Source organism: Priapulus caudatus, unplaced genomic scaffold, assembly GCF_000485595.1.
Source record: "Priapulus caudatus unplaced genomic scaffold, Priapulus_caudatus-5.0.1 Scaffold44, whole genome shotgun sequence".
Lineage (NCBI taxonomy): Eukaryota > Metazoa > Priapulida > Priapulimorpha > Priapulimorphida > Priapulidae > Priapulus > Priapulus caudatus.
This window is the reverse complement of record NW_014577105.1, coordinates 64,574-89,702: the sequence shown is the minus strand read 5'-3', so window position 1 is coordinate 89,702 and position 25,129 is coordinate 64,574. Positions and strand designations below refer to the sequence as shown.

General features: G+C 42.6%; 2 protein-coding genes across 8 annotated transcripts; one reads left to right on the top strand and one right to left on the bottom strand.

Moving 5' to 3' along the window:
- Position 1: 1 nt before the first annotated feature.
- Positions 2-1,396, top strand: LOC106820709 (collagen alpha-1(XVII) chain-like; the record flags this gene model as incomplete). Its single annotated transcript, XM_014825216.1, has 1 exon — positions 2-1,396. A coding segment is annotated over one exon (663 nt), but the record flags the coding sequence as incomplete, so codon positions are not given.
- Positions 1,397-4,734: 3,338 nt separating this feature from the next.
- On the bottom strand, positions 4,735-24,417 carry LOC106820726 (beta-1,4-N-acetylgalactosaminyltransferase bre-4-like). 7 transcript variants are annotated; one of them, XM_014825242.1, is made up of 9 exons: positions 24,358-24,417; positions 21,218-21,281; positions 9,668-9,770; positions 8,909-9,341; positions 8,449-8,681; positions 7,899-8,086; positions 7,197-7,319; positions 6,221-6,316; positions 4,735-5,422 (listed from the first exon to the last, which is right to left on the bottom strand). In XM_014825242.1, the coding sequence occupies exons 4-9, from the start codon at positions 9,207-9,209 to the stop codon at positions 5,191-5,193; spliced, it is 1,173 nt and encodes a 390-aa protein (XP_014680728.1). In that variant the 5' UTR covers positions 9,210-9,341; positions 9,668-9,770; positions 21,218-21,281; positions 24,358-24,417; the 3' UTR covers positions 4,735-5,190. The 7 variants fall into 7 exon arrangements, with proteins under 7 accessions (XP_014680728.1, XP_014680730.1, XP_014680729.1 ...); XM_014825244.1 differs by lacking the exon at positions 9,668-9,770 and having other exon boundaries at positions 21,184-21,281; XM_014825243.1 differs by lacking the exon at positions 9,668-9,770.
- Positions 24,418-25,129: the final 712 nt, after the last annotated feature.

Sequence of the window (25,129 nt, the reverse complement as noted above, 5' to 3'; positions counted from 1 at the left end):
TGGTGATCTATCGACAACAACTGCTTATCCCGATGGCCGTGGTTATGACCGCGCGTCGTATAATGCTCGAGGCAGGCAATCACCGTCTAGCTTCCCAGATCCCAGAGTAGATCAACAAGGTCAACAGGGTTACCAGACACCTATAGGAAATGGCTACCAAGGTCAACAGGGTTACCAGACACCTATAGGTCAACAGGGTTACCAGACACCTATAGGACAACATGGCTACCAAGGTCAACAGGGTTACCAGACACCTGTAGGTCAACAGGGTTACCAGACACCTATAGGACAACATGGCTACCAAGGTCAAAAGGGCTACAAGACACCTATAGGACAACAGGGTTACCAGACACCTATAGGTCAACAGGGTTACCAGACACCTATAGGACAACATGGCTACCAAGGTCAACAGGGTCGCCAGACACCTATAGGACAACATGGCTACCAAGGTCAACAGGGCTACCAGACACCTATAGGACACCAGGGCTACCAGACACCTATAGGACAACAAGGTTACCAGACACCTATAGGTCAACAGGGTTACCAGACACCGAGAGGACAACAAGGCTACCAGACACCTATAGGACAACGTGGGCTCCCAGACACCTATAGGTCAACAGAGCTATCAACCACCCTCACTATATGCTACACATACATCTCCTAATGGTGCACATACGCAGAGTACCGTACACGGCCACACATCACACGGGTGTTGCCACACAGGTTAGCTGGTGCAAAATATAGCAAATGGCCAGCCACTAGCAGCAACAGGGTACTCTAAAGTGGTAATGGCAGTAATTTCTTGTTATACACAGAACGAAGTAGCGATCTCCTTCCAATGTGAATTGCAATTATTCTAACTACCCTTGATTCGGTTAGGGTCACATTAAGCCATGCACTGGAGAATGTGAAAGAGCTGTCTATGCAACTGACTAGCCAACCAACGGCTTAACTCAAAAGCACTGTCTTGTAGTGCGACGACAATGCTGCTGTACAATACAGTATTGACGTTGTCGACATCATCGGAATTAATGATAATAATGCACATCACCGAGCTAAAATTGACACTGATGCTCAATTTGTGAAGTAGAAACCTGCTGTAAAATTTTTGCAGAAATCGGTGTGATGAAAGTTGTCATCGCATAACGTTGGCGGCAGTGATAGTAATATTATATTTCGTCAATTTTTGGGTGGTCAATGACAACTATTCTACAGACACATTTTTAAAGTGAGTGCCCTTGGTAGCTAAACATATACTATTCCAAATATTTTGCAACAGAGTACTCGTGTTTTTATACGCGTAAGGAATAAATAGTTAAGAGGGTATATATATATATATATATAATGTGTGTGTGTGCGTGCGTGCGGCGTGCGTGGTGTGGCGTGCGTGCGTGCGTGCGTGCGTGCGAGCGTGCGGGCGGCGGGCGGCCGCTGTGTGTGGCGGCGTCCGTGCGTGCGTGCTGTGCGTGCTTGCGCGCGCGCGAGTGTGTGTGTGTTGTATGTGTGTGTGTGTGTGTGTGTGTGTGTGTGTGTGGGTGTGTGTGTGTGTGTGTGTGTGTGTACATATATGTGCATATGTACAAGAGCGTATTAAGTATACTTAATACGCTCTTGATATGTACACATACGCGGGGAGGGTATAGAGTAGATTATATTCGCATCAAAATATGTTAGGCTGATATTTGAGTTAATACGTATGTCCGTCTCAAATGAAAATTATAATCATTACACACTAGTCGTATTGGTTAACCGGTTCTATCAATAATCATCTTTATTATTAGAAAGTTGAAAATCTCAGGCATTTAAAACTAGCACATGTAACCACAACCACGTCTACGGCAATGTGCATGCGTCACATATTAATATTTTCAGCATATCATGTCAAGTTTCATGCTTCGTCGTACTTCAATGCACGAGTTTGAAATACCTATCAATCAAAAAACTCGTATTGTGCAACCATTTTATGATGACGCTTTTCCTATACAATGTCTTAGAAAAATTCTCATAAACGCCAGAACATTATACGTAACGATAAAATCATCTATGGTAGGTGTGAGACGCATTTACGTAGATCATTTATCCATCCGGCTCTACCACTTGTCTTCAAGTAAGATGGTTTGAATATATTTACGTTTATACCTGATCAAAAGAAATTGGTGGTATTGTCTATATGTCCATGATCACTTAATTTGTAGCGCATACGTAATTCACCTGTATTGTGGCATATTTTGCGTGTATAGTAAATAAAAACAACACAACCTTCGTATGCTGATGCAACGTGATGGCATTTCCTTGCAGTTTTACTATACTACTACAGCTCAGCGGACGCATCCGAGATATAGTTCACAATGCCATGCCATGAATATTAATTTTGTCCATCAGTGTCTGCATGTCCCGCTATGTCATGCTGGATATCCCTTGCTAGTTTTACTATAAGCTTTACATAAACTTGTGTCTGCGGGCAGGATATTATACTCAAGACGCAATTCTCATTTTAGTTATCTACGGTTGTCGGATACAGAACAAACAACGTGCTCGCAGCGCAAATAAGATCACTCGGGGAAAATAGGCGACTAGGTGTAATCGCGTGACATAATCTCCAGAATTACTGACTGGGGCACATAGCAATTTAGCGAGTCATTGACGTACTAATGACAGCTACACTCGTAGGTATAAATTCTGAGAAATGAAATATCTCTAGTAATTTTTGACGTATGTACTAATTTCCGTTTAGAATCGAGACGACCGCGTTTTATCCATAGCCGTCACTCACTAACTGAATTAGTTAGCGATCTAATAATGCAGACAAGCACGCACGCACGCACGCTCAAAACGCACGCGCGCACCCGCACGCTTACGCACGTCTACGTGTGTGTCGGGTTGGAAACATACATGATGACGGATTCAGTAGTAAGTACATATCATAGACTAATTAGAACAACAAGACACGACACTTCGGTGATTTTTGCGTTACCGTGCGGTCTAGTGGTGCCACCTTGTGTTAGGTGCGTTCTCCTGCTGGAACTCTAATTGCTAACAATTACGGTTGCTTTGATATCAGTAATGATTATGAAACCAGTTTAATTATGAAAGTTTTATTCAGAAAGATTTTTAGAAAAACTGAATAAAACTTAAGAACTATAGCTTGCGATTATATTAGAAGTAAAAAAACAGGGAGAAAGCCTGGTTTTTATGTTTTTATTCATTTATAGCCTATTCATTCAAATTTGGACATGTAGGGGCCTACATGCGATATACAGGTACAGCATTAGTTATAGTAATAAGGTATAATAAAATAGTGATATTTATAATTTTTATGTCATATAAATACATGTACATCAAAAGCTATTAATACTCTATTAGCTCTTGATATATACATGTACATTATACATATTGTTACGGATTGTGTCTCGCAATAAGTTATGTTAAGTGCACCGTAATTACCGTGCTGCACAGCGCGACCGTAGACAGCCAGCTACAAGCGAAACTAGTGAGTCACGTGAGCGGAGGTTCACGGGACGGTAGCGCACACCTGTTATTTTGGCGACTCGGATTGAGCTGTTAACGTAGACGGACGTGTTTCGCAAGAATAAAGAGAAAGTAGTTTAACAGAAATTCAGCAGTTTTCGTGTCCGTATCTGGAACACATATATTTATATATATGAATATACATCAAGAGAGCTAATAATATCTTATTATATTAGCTCTTGACACACACACACAAACACACCCCCATGCGCGCGCACGCACGCACGCACGCACGCACGCACGCACACGCACACACACACTCTCTCTCTCTTTTTGTTCAAATTATATTTATTTTCTAGCTAAGGCTCTTAATTTTTGTTGAATTTGTCGAAACATCATTGCCAACATTAAAACATTCACAGTTATAGACAATGACTGATGTTTGTGTCACTTCCATCATTACCAATTACAGTTTCACCAGGAAAACGCACCTAGCGCCAGCTGGCGGTAATGCATATCCAGTACCAGACTTAAGTGTTGGCGAGATTACGCGTCACGTATCGTTTATTCTTAGTCTATGGTAATACCCTGTACAGGCTACTTATTTGATGATATCAGGAGTGGATAGTAGAGATCTCTATTATCCACTCCTGATGATATATTAAACTAAAACTAGTCTGGGCCAGGGTCGGGCTAAATTGTTTCATTATATACACGCTATCCCGGGCTAAATGCGCGCTAATCCGGAATAATTTATTCCTGCGAATAGGGGTGGGCAGCCCCGCTGCGAAGCGTGCGAGCTAAGTTATCCCGTTCTAAATTGTGTGTGTACGCAATCCGGGGCCAGGCGGCAGGCGCGAGCTAAGTTTCGATATACGCATGCGCATACTTTTCTATGAGTCACATAACGGTACAGTAGCGTGTGACATTGTGCCTGCAATTTTGTTTGTTATCTTTACTTCGTTAGAATCTAATTACAACTTGGCCAGAGGAGCTATCTAGAATGTGTATGTTTACATTTCTATTGCTGATAAAATGGCTCAATTGGATTATAATGGGATACCCAGATTCGATTATGCGCCGGTTGCAGCTTCTGCTGAGTATTAGGTCACCTGTTAATATTCTTTTTATTCTACTATTAAAACAATACAGTATATATCCTAATGATGCCCTCGGCGGTGCTGTTGTTTAACCGTCATTGCTGCCTGCTGCGTGACGTAATACGCCAAGGTGAGTCTACCTGCGTTAACTTAGCCCTGTTGAATATTTTGTGTCTGTGCGCTGCGATGCAGCGCGCGTCTGGACAAGGCCTGGCCCGGACTAATTTCATGTTTAATCAAATTTAGCAGTCTGTACTTATAAGTCAGTAGTTGCTGCATATTCAGGATGTAGCACCCAGTACTGAGCTGCTAAACGTGGTATAGTACACACAGTAGTAAACGGCAATAGAATATACAAATCTATCATTATTATAAAAATATAAATAATATACAAGATTTGTTAAGGATTCGGCTCTGCTTCCTAGAGGTTAAGGCACATTTGGTGTCTTGCACCGGTTTATTACTGTGGGAAGCTACAGTTGCATTTAGGTGCATTGAGTAACCGATCTCAGCAGTAAATCCTATCTCTCAGTGTATATACATAATACATGTGGTTGCTACTCATAGAAAGCAATGTCGTATGGCTTTCGACTATGTGCACATGGTCTGCTTGCTCGGTGTGCTAGGACGATGACAAGTACGCTCGTGCAAGATCAACGCTGCCTATCTCCTTCACAAGCTGCAGCAGTCGGGGGTTGTCTTTCCAGCGGGTGTCATCTTCAACCTTCGTGGAAATCACGTCGGCTAAGACCCGCGTGTATAGAGGACGTTGCTCCTTCGTCTTTAGCTTATAGTCTAGGGAATTTATTCCATCCTTGTGAGAGTGGTTCAGGTTTTGCGTTAGAATGCTGTGTCTGCAAATAAAGACCAGTGAGAACGACTGGGAGACAATTTTGTCATCAATTCAGAGTAGATATAGGTAAAAAGTTTAACCACTAAGTGATAGCAACACTCACACAAACACGCATAAAATATTAACATATCAAAACAAACATATATCATCCTATCGCCAATATCACTTCAATGTTTATCGACTGATTAACTACAGCTTGATATATTTATTAATTTATTATTTATTAATTTATTTAATTAATTAATTGATTGGGATTGATTGACTTGTTGACTGGTTAATCGATCAATCGATCACTCAATTAATTTGTTAATTGATGCAGTGATTGGTTGGTTGGTTGGTTAATTAATATATTTAAGGGCCTATTTATTTATTTATTGAATAATTAATTAATTATTTGATTAATTAATTAATTAATTAAATGAATGAATGAATGCATGTATAAATGAATGAATTAAAAAAGATTGAGTGAATGACCGGTTGATTGATTGATTAATTGATTGATTGATTGATTAATTGATTGCTTGCTTGATTGATTGCTTGCTTGTTTGCTTGATTGATTGATTGATTGATTGATTGATTGATTGATTGATTGATTGAATGATTGAATGATTGAATGAATGAATGAATGAATGAATGAATGAATGAATAAATAAATGAATAAATGAATGAATGAATAAATGAATGACGCACAGGCGGACGGACAGACGGATTGATGATTGGATGAATTAACGTTTCAACAAACAGGTGAACAGACAAAGAAGACATGAATGGTTGGAATCAAATGCGTTTCTGTGCGTACCTTTCTCTATTCTTCACAGCTGCTTTGTGGGATAGCATTCTATATCTTGCAAACCGTTCAGGATATCTCGTTATAATCAAGTTGTGCTTTCGCAATCTGAAATAAACCACCATCAGAGCGGAAAAGTTTCAGCAGCCTCACTTGACTAGTTTAATCAATATTCTTATTAATTTATGCGTCTATCCATTAGTTATGTGGGCCTCGTGCATGGTTATAGTGTCGCACTATAAGGGTCAATAGTATTATGGGCTCTTGGTTAGACGTGCATTGCCTTCTGTCAAAGCTGAAAGCAACGTATTTAACAAGGGAATGGCTATCGCTGACATACGCTGGTCATACGGGTTCTCTGCCGTTTTCTAGAACTATACCTACTTTGCATGAAAGCAACACCACACCTGATATGCTAGCTGATTTCCTGGCATTGTCGCCTGATAGACCGATATAGTTTATTTAATCAAATTTGTTGTTATAGTGTCGTGTAATTAGTTATCTGAATGTGTATTTCAAGCCTACGTATAAATTAATGTATAATTTTAATTAATCTATTCATCGTTGTAGCGTAGTCTATATATAGTCCTTCTCTTGACGTAGTGTTAACAGTAACTACGTACTCGCTTTTGTGATTCAAGACGCCCTACATTACAAGTAGATGCATACGATCAGATTCCACGATAGATTTTAATATGTGTCACACAATAACGTGCGTAAAACTTCGAAATCCTATAATCGTTTACAATATCTAGAACGCTTTATACATTAATTCCATACGGCTATTCATGAGATACGCGTGAGATACATGTTCAAAAGCACCGCCGGCTTGCCATAAGAGCTCAACCAGTTTATAAATGTCAGCAGTATAATGTGTGAAAATGGAACAAACGGTCATATCGGCGTGCGTTGCATTAAAGCAGCCGCTAGTGTTTTGTGAATGGCGGCTATTAAACCACGCCCCCTCCCCCACCGACACTTTGCACACCTTGTAGACATGTCGTCATCTTCGCCACCCCAGCCAAAAAATACGTTCGAGAATCCGTTCACTTTCTCAAACATTTCTCGACTGATCGCGCTCGCTCCGCCGAATATGTCGTCATACGGCAGACTGAAAAGAAAATGACAACCCGTTAGTGCTAGTACATACCATTGGTGGTTGTGTAATTCGCCGGAGGCAAGACCGCGTGGTACCCTTTGTATTCGGGATGCATAGATTACGCAAACTGATACAATTCGAAGGTAAACTGCATTGCGTAGCGGGCATCGCTATCAGCTATCGTTGCACGGCGTCCGAATATCCCGATCCCGATTACATTTTTTATCCGGATTGCTGATATCCCTACGACAGTGGCAAAACTGTAACGATCCCTGCTGTAGCAGGATATCGAGTGCGGCTATGTAGTAGTTGATACTATGGTATTTGCTATAACACGAGGTAGAACATTTTCGCGACTAATTTAGCCGCAATACGTATCTCGCCCCCTGTTCAATGAATCGTGGGTTAATCGGATCCTTTTGAGAAACCGGACATCCCGACCAAAATCTGATTGGCGCTTGTTGTTAGACAACTGCATGGTGCCTGCAATTCCGATACACTAAGACGACTTAATTAATCTCTGTGGAAAGTTTATGAGCTTATAATAACTACAAATAAAATGATTGCCCTAAAAAAAAATATTGTGCTTACCTATAACGAAACTTATCGATAGCCACCGATAGATGTCGCGGATGGTCTGGACATGAGTATATGTTTCTATCATCTTCCGGAACCAAATCCACGTCGTGAAAGATAAAGCACTGCCAGTCATAATCTTTTATTGACTCTGCATAGCCGATGTTGAAGAGTTTTGCTCGGTTAAACGCAGTTCGTCCAGCCTAAAAATAAACTGCATTAACAATTGCAATCTTGTTATCAGTTCCAATGACGTACCGATGACGTCAGTGACCTCTGTGACGCTACTCTAGCCCGACACAATCCTCTCTCATGAATTAAGTCCGACCGTTCTTCCTGATGTTAATCTCTTGTCAGTGCTATCTCATAGTACAAAAACAGTGATTTCACAACTGCTGCTGATGCTGCTAAACAATACGTTTAAAATTAATACTTTTTAAATCAAATTTAATTGTCTAAATCTAAAAAACGTACTCCCGAATAGAAAACATTCACGCAATCTAAAGATAAATCACATAACGTGTTGAGATTCACACTAAAAGTAGGTAAACGGAAAACACCTAACCTGTTCGACTATGTAAATTCCGTAATCTAATTGCTGCCTCATCAGAAAAGGATGCATATTTTGAAGGAATAGCCGCAGATGATCATCCCGGTCCCTGTATGGTACAATGATGGCCACACGATGGCGTGACGTGCAGCCTTCCGGTTTGTACCGGCCACCTTTCTCTACTAGTAGATTTCTCTCCAGCCAATTCCACGGCGCCGGGCCTCTCTTTATCACGTGAATGGGGCCAACTGTTGGTTTGGAAAATTCATTATTCATTAATAGATCAATCGTTGCCCAATGGATGCCAGGTGGGAGGGGCCGAATTATGGCAACAGGGGGGTAATATCTCACAATTATGACGGAAAAAACAATGAAGAGGAAAAGAAGACGAAAGGAAGATGATGATAAAGAAAGATCTTAGTTTATCAACATTCGTATCAATTTATAATATGCGATAACAAATGTAAATACTTACTTAACTCAGGTGAGACAACAGGGCATAAGGGAAGCGTTGTGCCGACTGACGAACCATTTTCACGGAGAACAGAAAATGGCGGCGTCTTCAGGCGACTGCTTTTGCTGCCAGTTCCGGCAGTCGCGTTCAAGTTTGCTAAGCTGTTTCCATTACGTAGTCCGATTGCCAGCACCCTCAGCCGATGTTCCGTGGTGGTCATGACGTAATACTGCAGCAGTATTAGCAGGATGAGCGCGAAGACAGAAATCTTCAATATGTTTTGATTGCGCTTCGTATTGGCGCACAAGCTCCTTGGACTCATAGCGGAAACGGTTATAAGTATTCAGTTAGAAGGCCGTCACTGCCCGTCGGTGAATTGTAATTCCTCATAGACGAAATCTGTGTCCGGCTTGCGGCTGTCAAGTAACCTGGTTCATTCCCGCGTTGTTTCAACCTGAAATGTTCACGATCGTTTGCTCTACCTCATGATTTACATAATTGACGTAATATTTATTGGCCTCGCGTCAATATAGATGCGAAAAGGCGATTGGCTGTAGCAGGTTGAAATCAGTTAGCTTTATGCAAACAACATATGCACTGTAAGATGTACTTGATTTGGAATTCGACGCGTGCGTTTTGTTCTTGTCACTATTATATACACTAGCAGACTTTAATACCATAGTCCAAGAGCATTAGCTCAAATATGGCCAAACCCGGACATTTTTCAAAACAAGCTGAATTTTTCAGGATAGGTTCAGAAAAATGTGTAGAATAGCATACTAGAAGTCCCCAGAAATCCCCTTTGTGCGTTTTCCAGAATCCAAGATGGCGTCAAAAATTGCCGCCATTTAGGGTTTTCCCCATAACTCTGGCTCCAGTCGAGCTAGAAACATGAATTAAATGCCTAATTATGTGTTTTAATGCCCAAGGAATCTACTTAGGTACTTTTTGTGAGGTTTCAAGTGATGCCTAAGTCCCCTAATCCAAAATGGCCGCCATTTTTTAATACTTTGACGCGCCTTTTTCCCGCGCCGTACATGCTCACATCCTCACTTTAGCTGCTCTCATAAGTGTCTTGATAGATGCACCAGGCACATTGGATAGTGTTGACAAAGCCCAACTCAGACACCTCTACGAGGCCCTTCTTGACAATGATCAAGCTGCCACCGACCTAGCAGAGGAGGAGTGTGTGAAGCAGTTGAGCCAGATCATTTCACAACTCTTTGAACATACTTCAAGTCTGAGCAGGACCGGTAAGCTGTGGGTACAGTACATCCAACAAGTGGCTCTTCTACAACATTTCATTTGAGCCGAAAGGACAGGGGACTGGAAGCTCCATCTCTACTATAGATGGAAAATACCGCAATCTATCTATCTATCTATCTATCTATCTATCTATCTATCTATCTATCTATCTATCTCTCTATGTGTGTATCTATCCATGCATGCATCCATCCATCCATCCATCCAGCCAGCCAGCCAGCCATCCATCCATCCATCCATCGCATGTCATGCCATGCCATGCCATGCCATGTCATGCCATGCCATCCCATGCCATCCCATGCCATCCCATGCCATCCCATGCCATCCCATGCCATCCCATCCCATCGCACCGCATCCTCTCCCATATCCCATCCCATGCCATCCCATGCCATCCCATGCCATCCCATGCCATCCCATGCCATCCCATGCCATCTCATCCTATCCCATCTCATCCCATCCGGGCTCCCATCCCATGCCACCCCATGCCACCCATGCCATCCCATCCCAAACAATAAAAAATAATAATAAATAATATAAAAATAAAAATAATAATAAATAATAATAGTAGTAAATAATAATAATAGTAAAAAAAATAGTAAAGTATTTTTTCCAATTTTTAACTTTTTAATTCTCCCTTTGTACATGAATCTACGTAAATCTTTCTTTTTTTAATTTAGAAATGAATCTGAAGTGGCGAGTACATACATAAAAGATTATAAAAATCGAAGAAAATTTTTTTCCCCAGCTGAGATCTCATTCGACCCGGAATCTCGTGGTTAATGAAATCCGAGCTGCTACCCGACTTACGCTACGGGCGGCCGTCGAGATAGCGCATAGATTCCGAAGTACGTGATGATAGAATTTTGACTTAATACACTTTTTTTACTTTTTAACTGTTCTTAAATTTTTGTCTCAGCCCCAGAACCAATCTGCCAGACGTGGTAATTCTTGAATTATCGTTCAGTTACCGCGTTGAAGTGAAAAATTCACGGAGAAAGCGAGGTCAAACAAAACACAGCACCCAGATTTAGCCTCCTTTATAGTACTGTGTAAGGATGTGGATATTGCTGCGCGTATGCCTCCGTAACCATCAGTTCAATTGGCTTTGTGATTAATCGCGTACACGAAAAACAATAACAGACACCTCGTTAGACGTTGCCTTGGTTTAGTATTCACATGCTTTGTAACGAGAAAAAATTACACATGCGCTGTAATTTTTCGTCCTCCTCACCACGCATTGAAAATAAATACTCGGACTAGTGTAACAGATTAATTGTGATTATGCCTACGGCGTTTGCTCTATCATGCGTTTACTTACAATGCTACACATTTTCCACTAGACGCTTAACGCCGGCCATGATGCCCGTAGGCGGCCTCGCGGGATTGACACTTTGTGTCTTCCAATCACAGTCTACGCGCCCCCTTAATACTTCTCCTTCCAGCTATGAATACCCTATTGCGGCACGTGATTCGCCGATCTCACGGAACTAGGGCATTTGCTAGGCGCTAGAACGGTTTCCTACGATAGAGTTATGGCACAAAAACGAAGATAACACGCCGTTCTAAAGCGGCGCGGACTAAGTCTACGTACTTATTGCTTGCATTTTAGCATCTCACGTAATAAGCAATAAGCCCGCCTGTCTTCGTTTGGATGGGCATGAATGGGGTCTGTCACCGACGTGAGCCGGTTGCCTTTCCGGGCAGCCCAGCCGTTTTCTTTTTGTAAGCAATAATGAAATTGCCGGCCCCCGGCCCTACTGTATTGTCGATCACAGCGCAAAATGTTCCTTGCATTTTTACTTGCTGTCGAACGTCCCTCCACCGTGAAGCGAGTGCGTCGCATTCATTAAAACCACACATCAATGAAAACACACCACAATTAATGTTCGCGAGCACTGATCTCTACTTATACTTAACTGGATAGCTCTTAGCCCTATCACAATGTGACGCCACCGCGCCACCGGCGCGCCATTTGCCCAACCACTCCTTAAAGCTGATCTTGCCGGTCTGCTGCCGCCACACATTTCAAATAAAAATGTAAGAAAATGCGACTTTATCTCTATTTATTCAAATTAGGCATGAAAAAAAACTTTGATCAATACCTTTAAGAGATCATAAAGCTCATGGATATGTATATATCTAGTTAGTAAGTATATCGATTATTTCTCTTTCATTCGTAGCTGTATATAATCATAGATATTATACATATCCATATTTATATAATTCTCTTAATAGTTGGTCAGAAAGGTATTTTTATCATGCTTAATTTGGAATATAGAATAAGTCCGCATTTTCTTATCTCTCTCTCCATTTGCGGAAACTGTTGTGGGCCGCCCCCGCCCGCACCCCAGACCGCAGATTCAGGCCTTTGAGGAGTGGTTGGCAAGCATGGCGAGCAGGTGGCGCGGTGCGGTCAACATTCAACGTTTCGAGGTGGACTGGGCTAAGAGCGCTATCCAGTTAGTATAGTAGAGTATCAGTGGTTCGAGGCAATATCCGAGGATTAATGTTACATGCACAGCGCCATCTCCTCTGAATGGATGTATTTATAAGTAAATATGGGAGATTTTTAATAAATAATGGCGTTTTATATGTATTTACCACAATTCTACGTATAGAAATAATATATGTTATTTTTTGCTGATTTCTCCGTATCTTTTGTTCCTTGGACGTTTCATCTCTTTTCAATGCCTTTCGGGCAGGTTTTCTCTGCGTGATTATTAATTTTGCGCCAGGCACTTCCTTTTGGAAATCCTCCAACATTTTTTTACTTCTTCCTTAGTTAAGTTAGTCATCTTTCAGCTGTTATTAGGAAGGACGGTTCACAACTGTGCATTCGTAATATTTTTACTCTTGCTTCTATGTATGATTTTCCATGGATGTTGCTCTTCTGCCCACGATAATCATTTCCCTCATCAATGAACCCTGTAGAGGGCGACTCTACATCCATAGTGCGTTATAGACCTTCTATTCATGTAATTAAATCCCCTAGGTATTGAATATTTTGGTGCCATGGTTTTTTTAATACGTTGGTATGCCTGCCGGTATGTCAATTCTCTATCTTTCTTTGTTTGTGAATGTTATGGAACCATTGTAGTTCGTGTTTTGGTTGATATTAAATTCTGAATCTTTTTGATCAGTAAGTCTGGAGGAATGGACTGTGGACCACAATTTTTGTTACCGGGTTCTTATAATCTCCAATTCCTACAAATATCGTCTAAGATATAATGCACTTGTCATCTTCATAAAAACGACAGAAACATGCCGCTGCCGCCTGTGGAGACGTGACGTCGTGGCGCCTCGTAATCTTGCGACGCTCTCCAGCTGCGGGCACGCCTCATAATTAACAACATCCCAGCGGCGTTCGCGTGCGACGATATCCGCGCGGAACTGGGCTGCTTCATCGCCGCGCGCAGCGCTCCAGGATCTACAGCAAAGCTGTGCCACGCAATGCTTGTATCATCGGTACCTTTTGAGTTACGATCCACAGAATTATTACCAGCCCATTGACGCAAATAAAGAGCGCCATGATAGCGTGAAGTGTTATCGCGGGTACGTTAGTTATAGGTTTATAGGGCGAGGTGCCACTCTACTCTAAAAGTGAAATGATTGCACTACTAGCGCCACCTTGCAACCTGGTTGTACACATGCACTACAGAGAATTATAGAACCTATAGAATTATAGAATTATAGAATTATATTACCTATTATAGACTCCCTGAAGTTATACACACTTTACGAATCATAGAATTAACGCATGCCAACATATTCCCGGAGTCTTGTCCGCTCCCCGAATACAGCCTCCTGTGATAGCAATCAAATGCTTCAGTAAAACACACGAACTGTAGCGTATACGGCGAGACGATTGCTACTTATAGGTGTTGAAAGGATCTTTCGAGTGTGGCCACATTTGCAAGAGACGCGGAGTTTTACAGACACTCTAACATGGACTGCGTAACGGACTAGTGCGTGTGATTACGCGCCACATCCTTACTGGGCCATGCTGATACGAGGTGGAACAGGCGGCGATGGACCCTGCCGCAACTAGATGCTCGCAGAGTTAGGTACGCCTCGAATGCCACGGTACGCGGGAACGAAGTTCGCGCTTTGCGATCTCTGCTACGACAGGCAGTTACTATTGCTTCTCCTACGTTGTTACTACACCGCCTATGCGTTGCGTTTCTATGTCCTATATACGCTACAATTTAGGCCTTACGGCGCCTTATTCTATGCCTCATACGTTGTATTCTTAGTCTTGTGCGTTTTACTCCGGGTCTCGACGTTGCATTGCAAGTGTTTCATGGTAATATAGCCATTGTAAAAATTAAATTCTGCGTTGGGTAGTCGTATGGATATAATGCAGGGTCAATTCGTTCATTTGCGCCGTAGCACTTTTATTCTTCGTCGTTTCTATAGCATTGTCTTACTCTATTTAGCCGTTTTGGCAGACGCCGCTGACGAGCCGATTTCGACGAGCGCGATCGATTTACATGGAGATATGTATGAGCGACGTTAGCTAGTTAATAAGGCTCTAAATGCCCATGCTAGCCTTGGTTCCGTACGGTGGCCTTGGTTCCGTTTCACCATTGTTGAGCCGGTTAGAATGAGCACTGATCATGCTCGCGGGTGAAAATGCGCGGACTGTATGCTACTATTTGGAAGCGCACCCGCGAGCGATTTTCGTACTACGATTTGCGAAATCGCAGTCTGCCTGGCTCATAAGAGACTTTAACGTCACGAAAAGGTAGTGTGGCGGGGGGGGTAAATTGAGTCCGCTTGCGGACAGTAAGAATGCGTGACACGGTTTCAAGAAGAGTTAACAAAGCCGCCAACACCCGCGACGACAGCTCCGATGACAATATATTTATCTACGTCACATTATCTTTGACACTTTATCATCTTATCACTTAATAATCTTGACACTTAATAATCTTGACACTTTATCACTTTATCACCCCAACCCTAACCCTAACCCTAACACTATCACATTTTCCGAATTTACTGGCGAACTTCTAAGGGTAACAAGGCCCATAATTCTTCTTTTTTGTTTCACGACAATTAATTTCAATTCGCCAGTTCATCGAGCCGCAGCACCGTTTGATAACAAGAGATACAAATCACTTAATGATGAAAGCGGAAGTAGTTTAAAACGTGTGCAAAACCGTAAAATGAATAATAACTAACAACGTAGGTCACTTTTTTGCTATTATCTGCAGTGTAATAGTATGCAATTGCTTATAAATCTCGCATCGAGACGAGGGCAACCTATAAATCGAGAAGACTGGCCAGGGCCGTAGCTAGGAATTAATGTAGGGGGGGGACAAGATGAACGAGCGTCGGAGGCGCTCGCTTCCAGGGGGGTATGGGGGCATGCCCACCCATGAAATTTTTAAATGTAGCCGCTCTGAAATGCCATTTCCAGCCATTTCAGGTAGGTTACATACCTGAAACTCCCCAAACGGTTAAGCGAGTATTTTCTAACCATTAGTCTTAATTGTCTGGATTCTGGTTAGTCTTCCTCGCCACTTTTTTGGCGGGGGCAGCTGCCCCCCTCCCCCCTGCCCCCCTGCTAGCTACGGGTGGCTTGTGCTATTATGACATTCTATCTGACAGTATCTGCATACTTTATATTCGACTCTCTTTCAGATCACTACAGATTTGCAAGACTACATGTCTACACATGATTGACTGCGCATTCGTCTTTACACCTAGTAATTGCCGCACTCACCCACATAACCCCATGCACGCAATGACGTACATTTATACATACACCACACACGCCACACACACACACACACACACACACACACACACGCCACTACACACACACCACACACACACACACACACACACACACACACACACACACACACACACACACACACACACACACACACACACCACACACACACACACACACACACACACACAACACCACACACAAGCACACACACACTATTTATCTGGAGCTGTCTGTAGCATGCGAGCTGTAACGTATTCTACATCGGAGACATCACCACTTCTACAGACACCGTACTAACCACCAACCCTCATAGTGGCGGTTCCTTCAACACCGACTGGCTTCAGGCCGTTATATACGTGGTACGTGCAATTACAAACTGCTTGCCGAATTTTCATTTTGCTGGGACGACGATGAGTGAACTGTTAGCAAATCACGCAGATTTTGCGATGGTAAGTGTAAGCAAACACGTGACAGAGAGACTAAATCTACATATATGTGCAATACTCCGAGAACAAATTTCAGAGGGTAACCCATGGGTCTGTACTCTATTATGGAATCGAAGAATCCGGTGACGTCCAACTGCGCTCTATTATTGATCACATGACCTTTTGAAGACATCCACAACACACACACACACACACACACACACACACACACACAACACACACACACACACCACACACCACACACACCCACACACACAGCACACACACACACAGCCCACACACAGCAACACACACAGCACACACACACACACACACACACCACACACCAACACATCACACACACACACACACACACCCACAACACACACCACACACACACACACACACACACACACACACACACACACACATACACACACACACACACACACACACACACACACACACACACACAACACACACACACACACACACACACACGCTACAACTTCATCTCTTCACACACGCGCGCGCGCACGCACACGCACGCATGCGCCGCGTGTACACATGCACCCGCAGCGTATTCACTAGCGCTATCTGAATGACTGTTAGACACGGTTCTTGTCCGTACTGAATATCACCACACTTATTCAAATGGGAAGTAAATATATTGCAAACACACGATCTGTTATTGGTATGTGCAACGTAGCTACCTCTGCTAAATGTTCCTATTCAGTGTATGCCGTGATGATTTTGCCTATATATAAGGCGAAGCTAGCCGGTATACTATTCATATAACTGGATAATCGTAGACAGTCTTGCATGAGAAATTTGTTGCGTAATACTATGTACTCACGTTCTAGCGCTCTTGCAGTGGCCGACCGTCCGCCATCGGTCTACTGTTCTGCACACACCACGCTTCACTGATTACGCGCATTGTGCTGTAGCGACTCTAGTCAGACAGGTAACCTCCATTCGCGCCTCCATCGCTCTCACGTGATGCCAGAAATATAACTCACGCGAGAGTTAATCACTTTTTCTTAAACTCTGTTGACACGAATTCTACGTGATGCCAACAATATATTGCCACGCGAGAGTTATTCCTTTTACTTAAACTCTGTTGACACGAATTCTACGTGATGCCAACAATATATGCCACGCGAGAGTTATTCCTTTTCGCTTAAACTCTGTTGACACGAATTCGACGTGATGCCAACAATATATGCCACGCGAGAGAGTTATTCCTTTTCCTTAAACTCTGTTGCACACGAATTCTACGTGATGGCCAACAATATATAACTCACGGCGAGAGTTATTTCTTTTCCTTAAACTCTGTTGACACGAATTCTACGTGATGCCAACAATAATATGCCACGCGAGAGTTATTCCTTTTTCCTAAACTCCTGTTTGACACCAATTCTACGTGATGCCAACAATATGCCACGTGAGAGTTATTCCTTTTCCTTAAACTCTGTTGACACGAATTCGACGTGATGCCAACAATATATGCCACGCGAGAGTTATTCCTTTTACTTAAACACTGTTAACACGAATTCTACGTGATGCCAACAATATATGCCACGTGAGAGTTATTCCTTTTCCTTAAACTCTGTTGACACGAATTCGACGTGATGCCAACAATATATGCCACGCGAGAGTTTTATTCCTTTTCCTTAAACTCTGTTGACACGAATTCGACGTGATGCCAACAATATATTCCACGCGAGAGTTATTCCTTTTCCTTAAACTCTGTTGACACGAATTCGACATGATGCTAACAATATATGCCACGCGAGTTATTTCTTTTCCTTAAACTCTGTTGACACGAATTCTACGTGATGCCAACAATATATGCCACGCGAGAGTTATTCCTTTTCCTTAAACTCTGTTGACACGAATTCTACGTGATGCCAACAATATATGCCACGCGAGAGTTATTCATTTTCCTTAAACTCTGTTGACACGAATTCTAGGTTTTATTGCAGCTATGTCAGAAAGTTCTGCTAGTGCTAGTCGGTAGCGAAATCTGTGCAACGAAAGTAGCAGTGTATTATAAATGCAATGTAATATATACGCATAATATGTTAATTACATTGTTTTGCATAGTTGGTAGTACTTACTAGGCATTTATATACGCATTAGTATGAATATCAAGATAACATACAGAAACATACATGAATTACTCGTCGTACCTACGTCAAACACGTCACGCTCATGTACATACACGCGCACGCACGCACCGCACGCACGCATCCAGAAACACACACGCACACACACACACACACACACATTACCACATACACTCGCACAGCACCAGCCCACACCCGACAGCACACACACACACACACACACACACACGCATACACACACAATGATATGACATGCTCGCTCATGTGACATCCGTTTCTGCCTTGCCTCAGTGATACCTAGTACATGGGGTTTCCTTGGCAGAAACCTTATACACAGCTAGATCCGGGTCGTTTAATATCAGCAATTCTAATTCTAGGCGCCAACATTTGTTGTTCGTGCAATTTTTAAGACGGTTTTACACTACTTGCGCGTGTGTGTGGTTCAACAACAAGTCGAGTTTTTTTTCTTAACTTGAATCCAATAGATATGGCGGGGATTCATTTCACCGGCATTGTCTTATTCTAGACCTATACTTATAGATCAGATGGGTCGATGATTTCCATGGTCTGACTACAGCCCCGCACCGCAGCGATCAGAAGGCAGATGAAGGTCATATCTTACATTAACTTCCGCAGTCCTATCAGTCCTCCAAGTTAGAGCCTATTGATTTCTTCGATTCCGAACATTTGCATCATTGCGTAACAAACAAGCTGACAACCTGGTTCGTCACATTACAGTGCACGGTGGTTTTGAGATCAGTAACCTGACACAATGAGGGACGTGTTCGAATCCATCGGGGATTCCCCTCCCCACCTTAAACTTGTCGTGTGTGTCCTGTCTTGTGGGCGTTTCACTCTTGTGCAGACATGGGTAGCGGCAGCGCTGGCATGACCCGCTGCTAGACGGTGTGACAATACTGCCGCTGCGTTCAAACCGACGTTATCCGCGCTACCATATCTCGTCGCAGGTTGCAACCCCGGTGTGTGTGGGAGAGAGTGTGTGTCGTGATATTCCAGGTAAGTCATCGTATATAATATGTAATGTATAGAATTATAAATAGGTGGTTAATTTTGTGTACATTACATTTATTATTGTACAAATAGGCGTAGGGTTGTGCATGGCGAAGCAGACTGAAAGTCCAATTTCCATGATAAAATTGCATTATAAGAATTGTTCTTTATATTTGTGAATGAGAACGACATGGCAATACTTGAAACTATATGTATCTTTTCGTTGTCACAAATCGAAAATATCCGTAGATATATTAGTGTCTGCGCACCTGCAATGAGCTTATCCTTGTAAATGGCAACATTCTATAAACGTCTTTTAGTGAAATCAGCCCAAGAAATGTTGAACTTGCAATTGAAAATCTTCTGGTGGGTTCTATCTTGTTCTATAATAGCAACTGCACAATTGCGTTTATGTATGTGGTTTTCGCATAATCTTAAAGTGTAAGTAACCACATGCACAGCAACTGGAATATACTCAACATACTAACATACACATTATTATGGTTCCTGAAATTATAATTTATACAGAAATGATCGTGCGCCTATTCATTGTGAGTATATTAAACGGACGCTTTGTCCTGCTACCTTGTCTGACTCGAAGTTTGCCAAAGATGTCTCAGGGCTCACTCGCTGAAATGTCCAATACTATTCGTTTTAATTATTACCCATACTTTGCCATCATAGACTCTTAAAATATTGCAAATAGTTGCGATTTTCTTACTATAAACGGCTAGGGGTTTATTTTCTCGTAATATATTTATTGTATTTAATGAGTAAGCGTTAAATCCGCCCGTCTATGTGGCAGGAAAAGTTTTTCTGTATTATTAGTCAACATGTTCTGGATTAAAAGCAATTCTGCAATTAAATACATAAGCGGTTTTCACGAAAATCACTATTCGTAATGCAAACGGTCCTCATATGTCACACAGCGATATATTTGGTATGCACATATTTAGCACATAGTACATAGTATATAGCAAATAGTTTATAGTATAAAGTATATAGTATATAGTATATGGTATATGGTAACGCGCAATAATTCCGACGTACGTGATGATAGAATTTTGACTTAATACACTTTTTTTTTCTTTTTAACTGTTTTAAATTTTTGTCTCAGCCAGAACCATTTGCAAGACGTGGTGATTCTGAATATATCTTCAGTTACCGCGATTGAGTGAAACATCACGGAGAAAAGCGAGGTCAAACAAACACACACAAGATTAGCCTCTTTATAGTAAGGATGTGATATGCGCGCGTATGCCTCGAGCCCGTAACCCATCAGTTCAATTGCTTTGTGATAATCGCGTACACGAAAAAAATAACAGACACCTCGATCGTTAGACGTTGCCTTGGTAGTTTCACATGCTTTTAACGAGAGAAATTACACATGAGTGTAATTTTTCGTCCTCCTACCACGATGAAAATAATACTCGACTAGTGTAACAATTATCGGATTATGACCTACGTGGTTTGCTCTATCATGGTTATTACAATGTAACATTTTTCCACCAGTTACGATCACAATTATTACCAGCCATTGGCAAATAAAGACGCCATATAGCGTGAATGTTATCCGGGATCGAGTTTAGGTTATAGGGGGAGGTGCCACTCTACTCTAAAAGTGAAATGATTGCACTACTAGCGCCACCTTGCAACCTGGTTGTACACATGCACTACAGAGAATTATAGAACCTATAGAATTATAGAATTATAGAATTATATTACCTATTATAGACTCCCTGAAGTTATACACACTTACGAATCATAGAATTAACGCATGCCAACATATTCCCGAGTCTTGTCCGCTCCCCGAATACAGCCTCCTGTGATAGCAATCAAATTCTTCAGTAAAACACACGAACTGTAGCGTATACGGCGAGACGATTGCTACTTATAGGTGTTGAAAGGATCAGTTTCGAGTGTGGCCACATTTGCAAGAGACGCGGAGTTTTACAGACACTCTAACCATGGACTCGTAACGGACTAGTGCGTGTGATTACGCCGACATCCTTACTGGGCCATGCTGATACGAGGTGGAACAGGCGGCGATGGACCCTGCCGCAACTAGATGCTCGCAGAGTTAGGTACGCTCGAATGCACACGGTGGGAACGAGGTCGCGCTTTCGATCTCTGCTACGACAGACAGTTACTATTGCTTCTCCTACGTTGTACTACACCTCCTATGCGTTGCGTTTCTATGTCCTATATACGCTACAATTTAGGCCTTACGCGCCTTATTCTATGTCTCATACGTTGTATTCTTAGTCTTGTGCGTTTTACTCCGGGTCTTCGACGTTGCATTGCAAGTGTTTCATGGTAATATAGCATTGTAAAAAATTAAATTCTGCGTTGGGTAGTCGTATGGATATAATGCAGGGTACAATTCGTTCATTTGCGCCGTAGCACTTTTATTCTTCGTCGTTTCTATAGCATTGTCTTACTCTATTTAGCCCGTTTTGGCAGACGCGCTGACGAGCCGATTTCGCCGATTTCGACGAGCCGAGTCGATTTACATGGAGATATGTATGAGCGACGTTAGCTAGTGAATAAGGCTCTAAATTCCCATGCTAGCCTTGGTTCCGTACGGTGGCCTTGGTTCCGTTTCACCATTGTTGAGCGGTTAGAATGAGCACTGATCATGCTCGCGGTGAAAATGCGCGGACTGTATGTACTATTTGGAAGCGCACCCGCGAGCGATTTTCGTACTACGATTTGCGAAATCGCAGTCTGCCTGGCTCATAAGAGACTTTAACGTCAGGAAAAGGTAGTGTGGCGGGGGGGGGGTAATTGAGTCCGCTTGCGGACAGTAAGAATGCGTGACACGGTTTCAAGAAGAGTTAACAAAGCCCGCCAACACCCGCGACGACAGCTCCGATGACAATATATTTATCTACGTCACATTATCTTTGACACTTTATCATCTATCACACTATCACATTTTCCGAATTTACTGGCGAACTTCTAAGAGTAACAAGGCCCATAATTCTTCTTTTTTGTTTCACGACAATTTCAATTCGCCAGTTCATCGAGCCGCAGCACCGTTTGATAACAAGAGATACAAATCACTTAATGATGAAAGCGGAAAGTAGTTTAAACGTGTGCAAACCGTAAAATGAATAATAACTAACAACGTAGGTCACTTTTTTGCTATTATCTGCAGTGTAATAGTATGCAATTGCTTATAAATCTCGCATCGAGACGAGGGCAACCTATAAATCGAGAAGACTGGCCAGGGCCGTAGCTAGGAATTAATGTATGGGGGGGGACAAGATGAACGAGCGTCGGAGGCGCTCGCTTCGAGGGGGGTATGGGGGCATGCCCACCCAGGAAATTTTTTAATGTAGACGCTCTGAAATGCCATTTCCAGCCATTTCAGGTAGGTTACATACCTGAAACTCCCCAAACGGTTAAGCGAGTATTTTCTGTTCCCATTAGTCTTGTCTGGGTTCTGGTTAGTCTTCCTCGCCATTTTTTTTGGCGGGGGCAGCTGCCCCCCTCCCCCCTGCCTCCCTGCTAGCTACGGCCCTGGTGGCTTGTGCTATTATGACAATCTATCTGACAGTATTATATCTGCATACTTTATATTCGACTCTCTTTCAGATCACTACAGATTTGCAAGACTACATGTCTACACATGATTGACTGCGCATTCGTCTTTACACCTAGTAATCGCGCACTCACCCACATAACCCCATGCACGCAATGACGTACATTATACATACACCACACACGCACACACACACACACACACACACACACACACACACACACACACACACACACACACACACTCACACATCACACACACCAAGGCACACCATCACACACCTATTATCTGGAGCTGTCTGTAGCATGCGAGCTGTAACGTATTCTACATCGGAGACATCACCACTTCTACAGACACCGTACTAACCACCAACCCTCATAGTGGCGGTTCCTTCAACACCGACTGGCTTCAGGCCGTTATATACGTGGTACGTGCAATTACAAACTGCCTTGCCGAATTTTCATTTTGCTGGGGACGACGATGAGTGAACTGTTAGCAAATCACGCAGATTTTGCGATGGTAAGTGTAAGCAAACACGTGACAGAGAGAGACTAAATCTACATATATGTGCAATACTCCGAGAACAAATTTCAGAGGGTAACCCATGGGTGTACTCTATTATGGAATCGAAGAATCCGGTGACGTCCAACTGCGCTCTATTATTGATCACATGACCTTTTGAAGACATCCACACACACACACACACACACACACACACACACACACACACACACACACACACACCACACACCACACACACCGCACACACACAGCACACACACACACAGCACACACACAGCACACACACAGCACACACACACACACACACACACCACACACCACACCACACACACACACACACCACACACACACACACACACACACACACACACACACACACACACACACACACACACACACACACACACACACCACACAACACACACACACACACCACACAACCACACACACACAACACCACACCACACACACACACACACGTACAACTCATCTTCACACACGGCGCGCGCACGCACACGCACGCATGCGCCGCGTGTACACATGCACCCGCAGCGTATTCACTAGCGCTATCTGAATGACTGTTAGACACGGGTTCTTGTCCGTACTGAATATCACACACTTATTCAAATGGGAAGTAAATATATTGCATAACACACGATCTGTTATTGGTATGTGCAACGTACTACCTCTGCTAAATGCTTCCTATTCAGTGTATGCCGTGATGATTTTTGCCTAATATATAAGGCGAAGCTAGCCGGTATACTATTCATATAACTGGATAATCGTAGACAGTCATTGCTAGAAATTTGTTGCGTAATATATGTACTCACGTTCTAGCGCTCTTGCAGTGGCCGACCGTCCGCCATCGTCTACTGTTCTGCACACACCACGCTTCACTGATTACGCGCATTGCTGTAGCGACTCTAGTCAGACAGGTAACCTCCATTCCGCGCTCCATCGCTCTCACGTGATGCCAGAAATATAACTCACGCGAGAGTTATATCACTTTTTTGCTTAAACTCTGTTGACACGAATTCTACGTGATGCCAACAATATATGCCACGCGAGAGTTATTCCTTTTACTTAAACTCTGTTGACACGAATTCTACGTGATGCCAACAATATATGCCACGCGAGAGTTATTCCTTTTCCTTAAACTCTGTTGACACGAATTCGACGTGATGCCAACAATATATGCCACGCGAGAGTTATTCCTTTTCCTTAAACTCTGTTGACACGAATTCTACGTGATGCCAACAATATATAACTCACGCGAGAGTTATTCCTTTTCCTTAAACTCTGTTGACACGAATTCTACGTGATGCCAACAATATATGCCACGCGAGAGTTATTCCTTTTCCTAAACTCTGTTGACACCTTCTACGTGATGCCAACAATATATGCCACGTGAGAGTTATTCCTTTTCCTTAAACTCTGTTGACAACGAATTCGACGTGATGCCAACAATATATGCCACGCGAGAGTTATTCTTTTACTTAAACACTGTTAACACGAATTCTACGTGATGCCAACAATATATGCCACGTGAGAGTTATTCCTTTTCTTAAACTCTGTTGACACGAATTCGACGTGATGCCAACA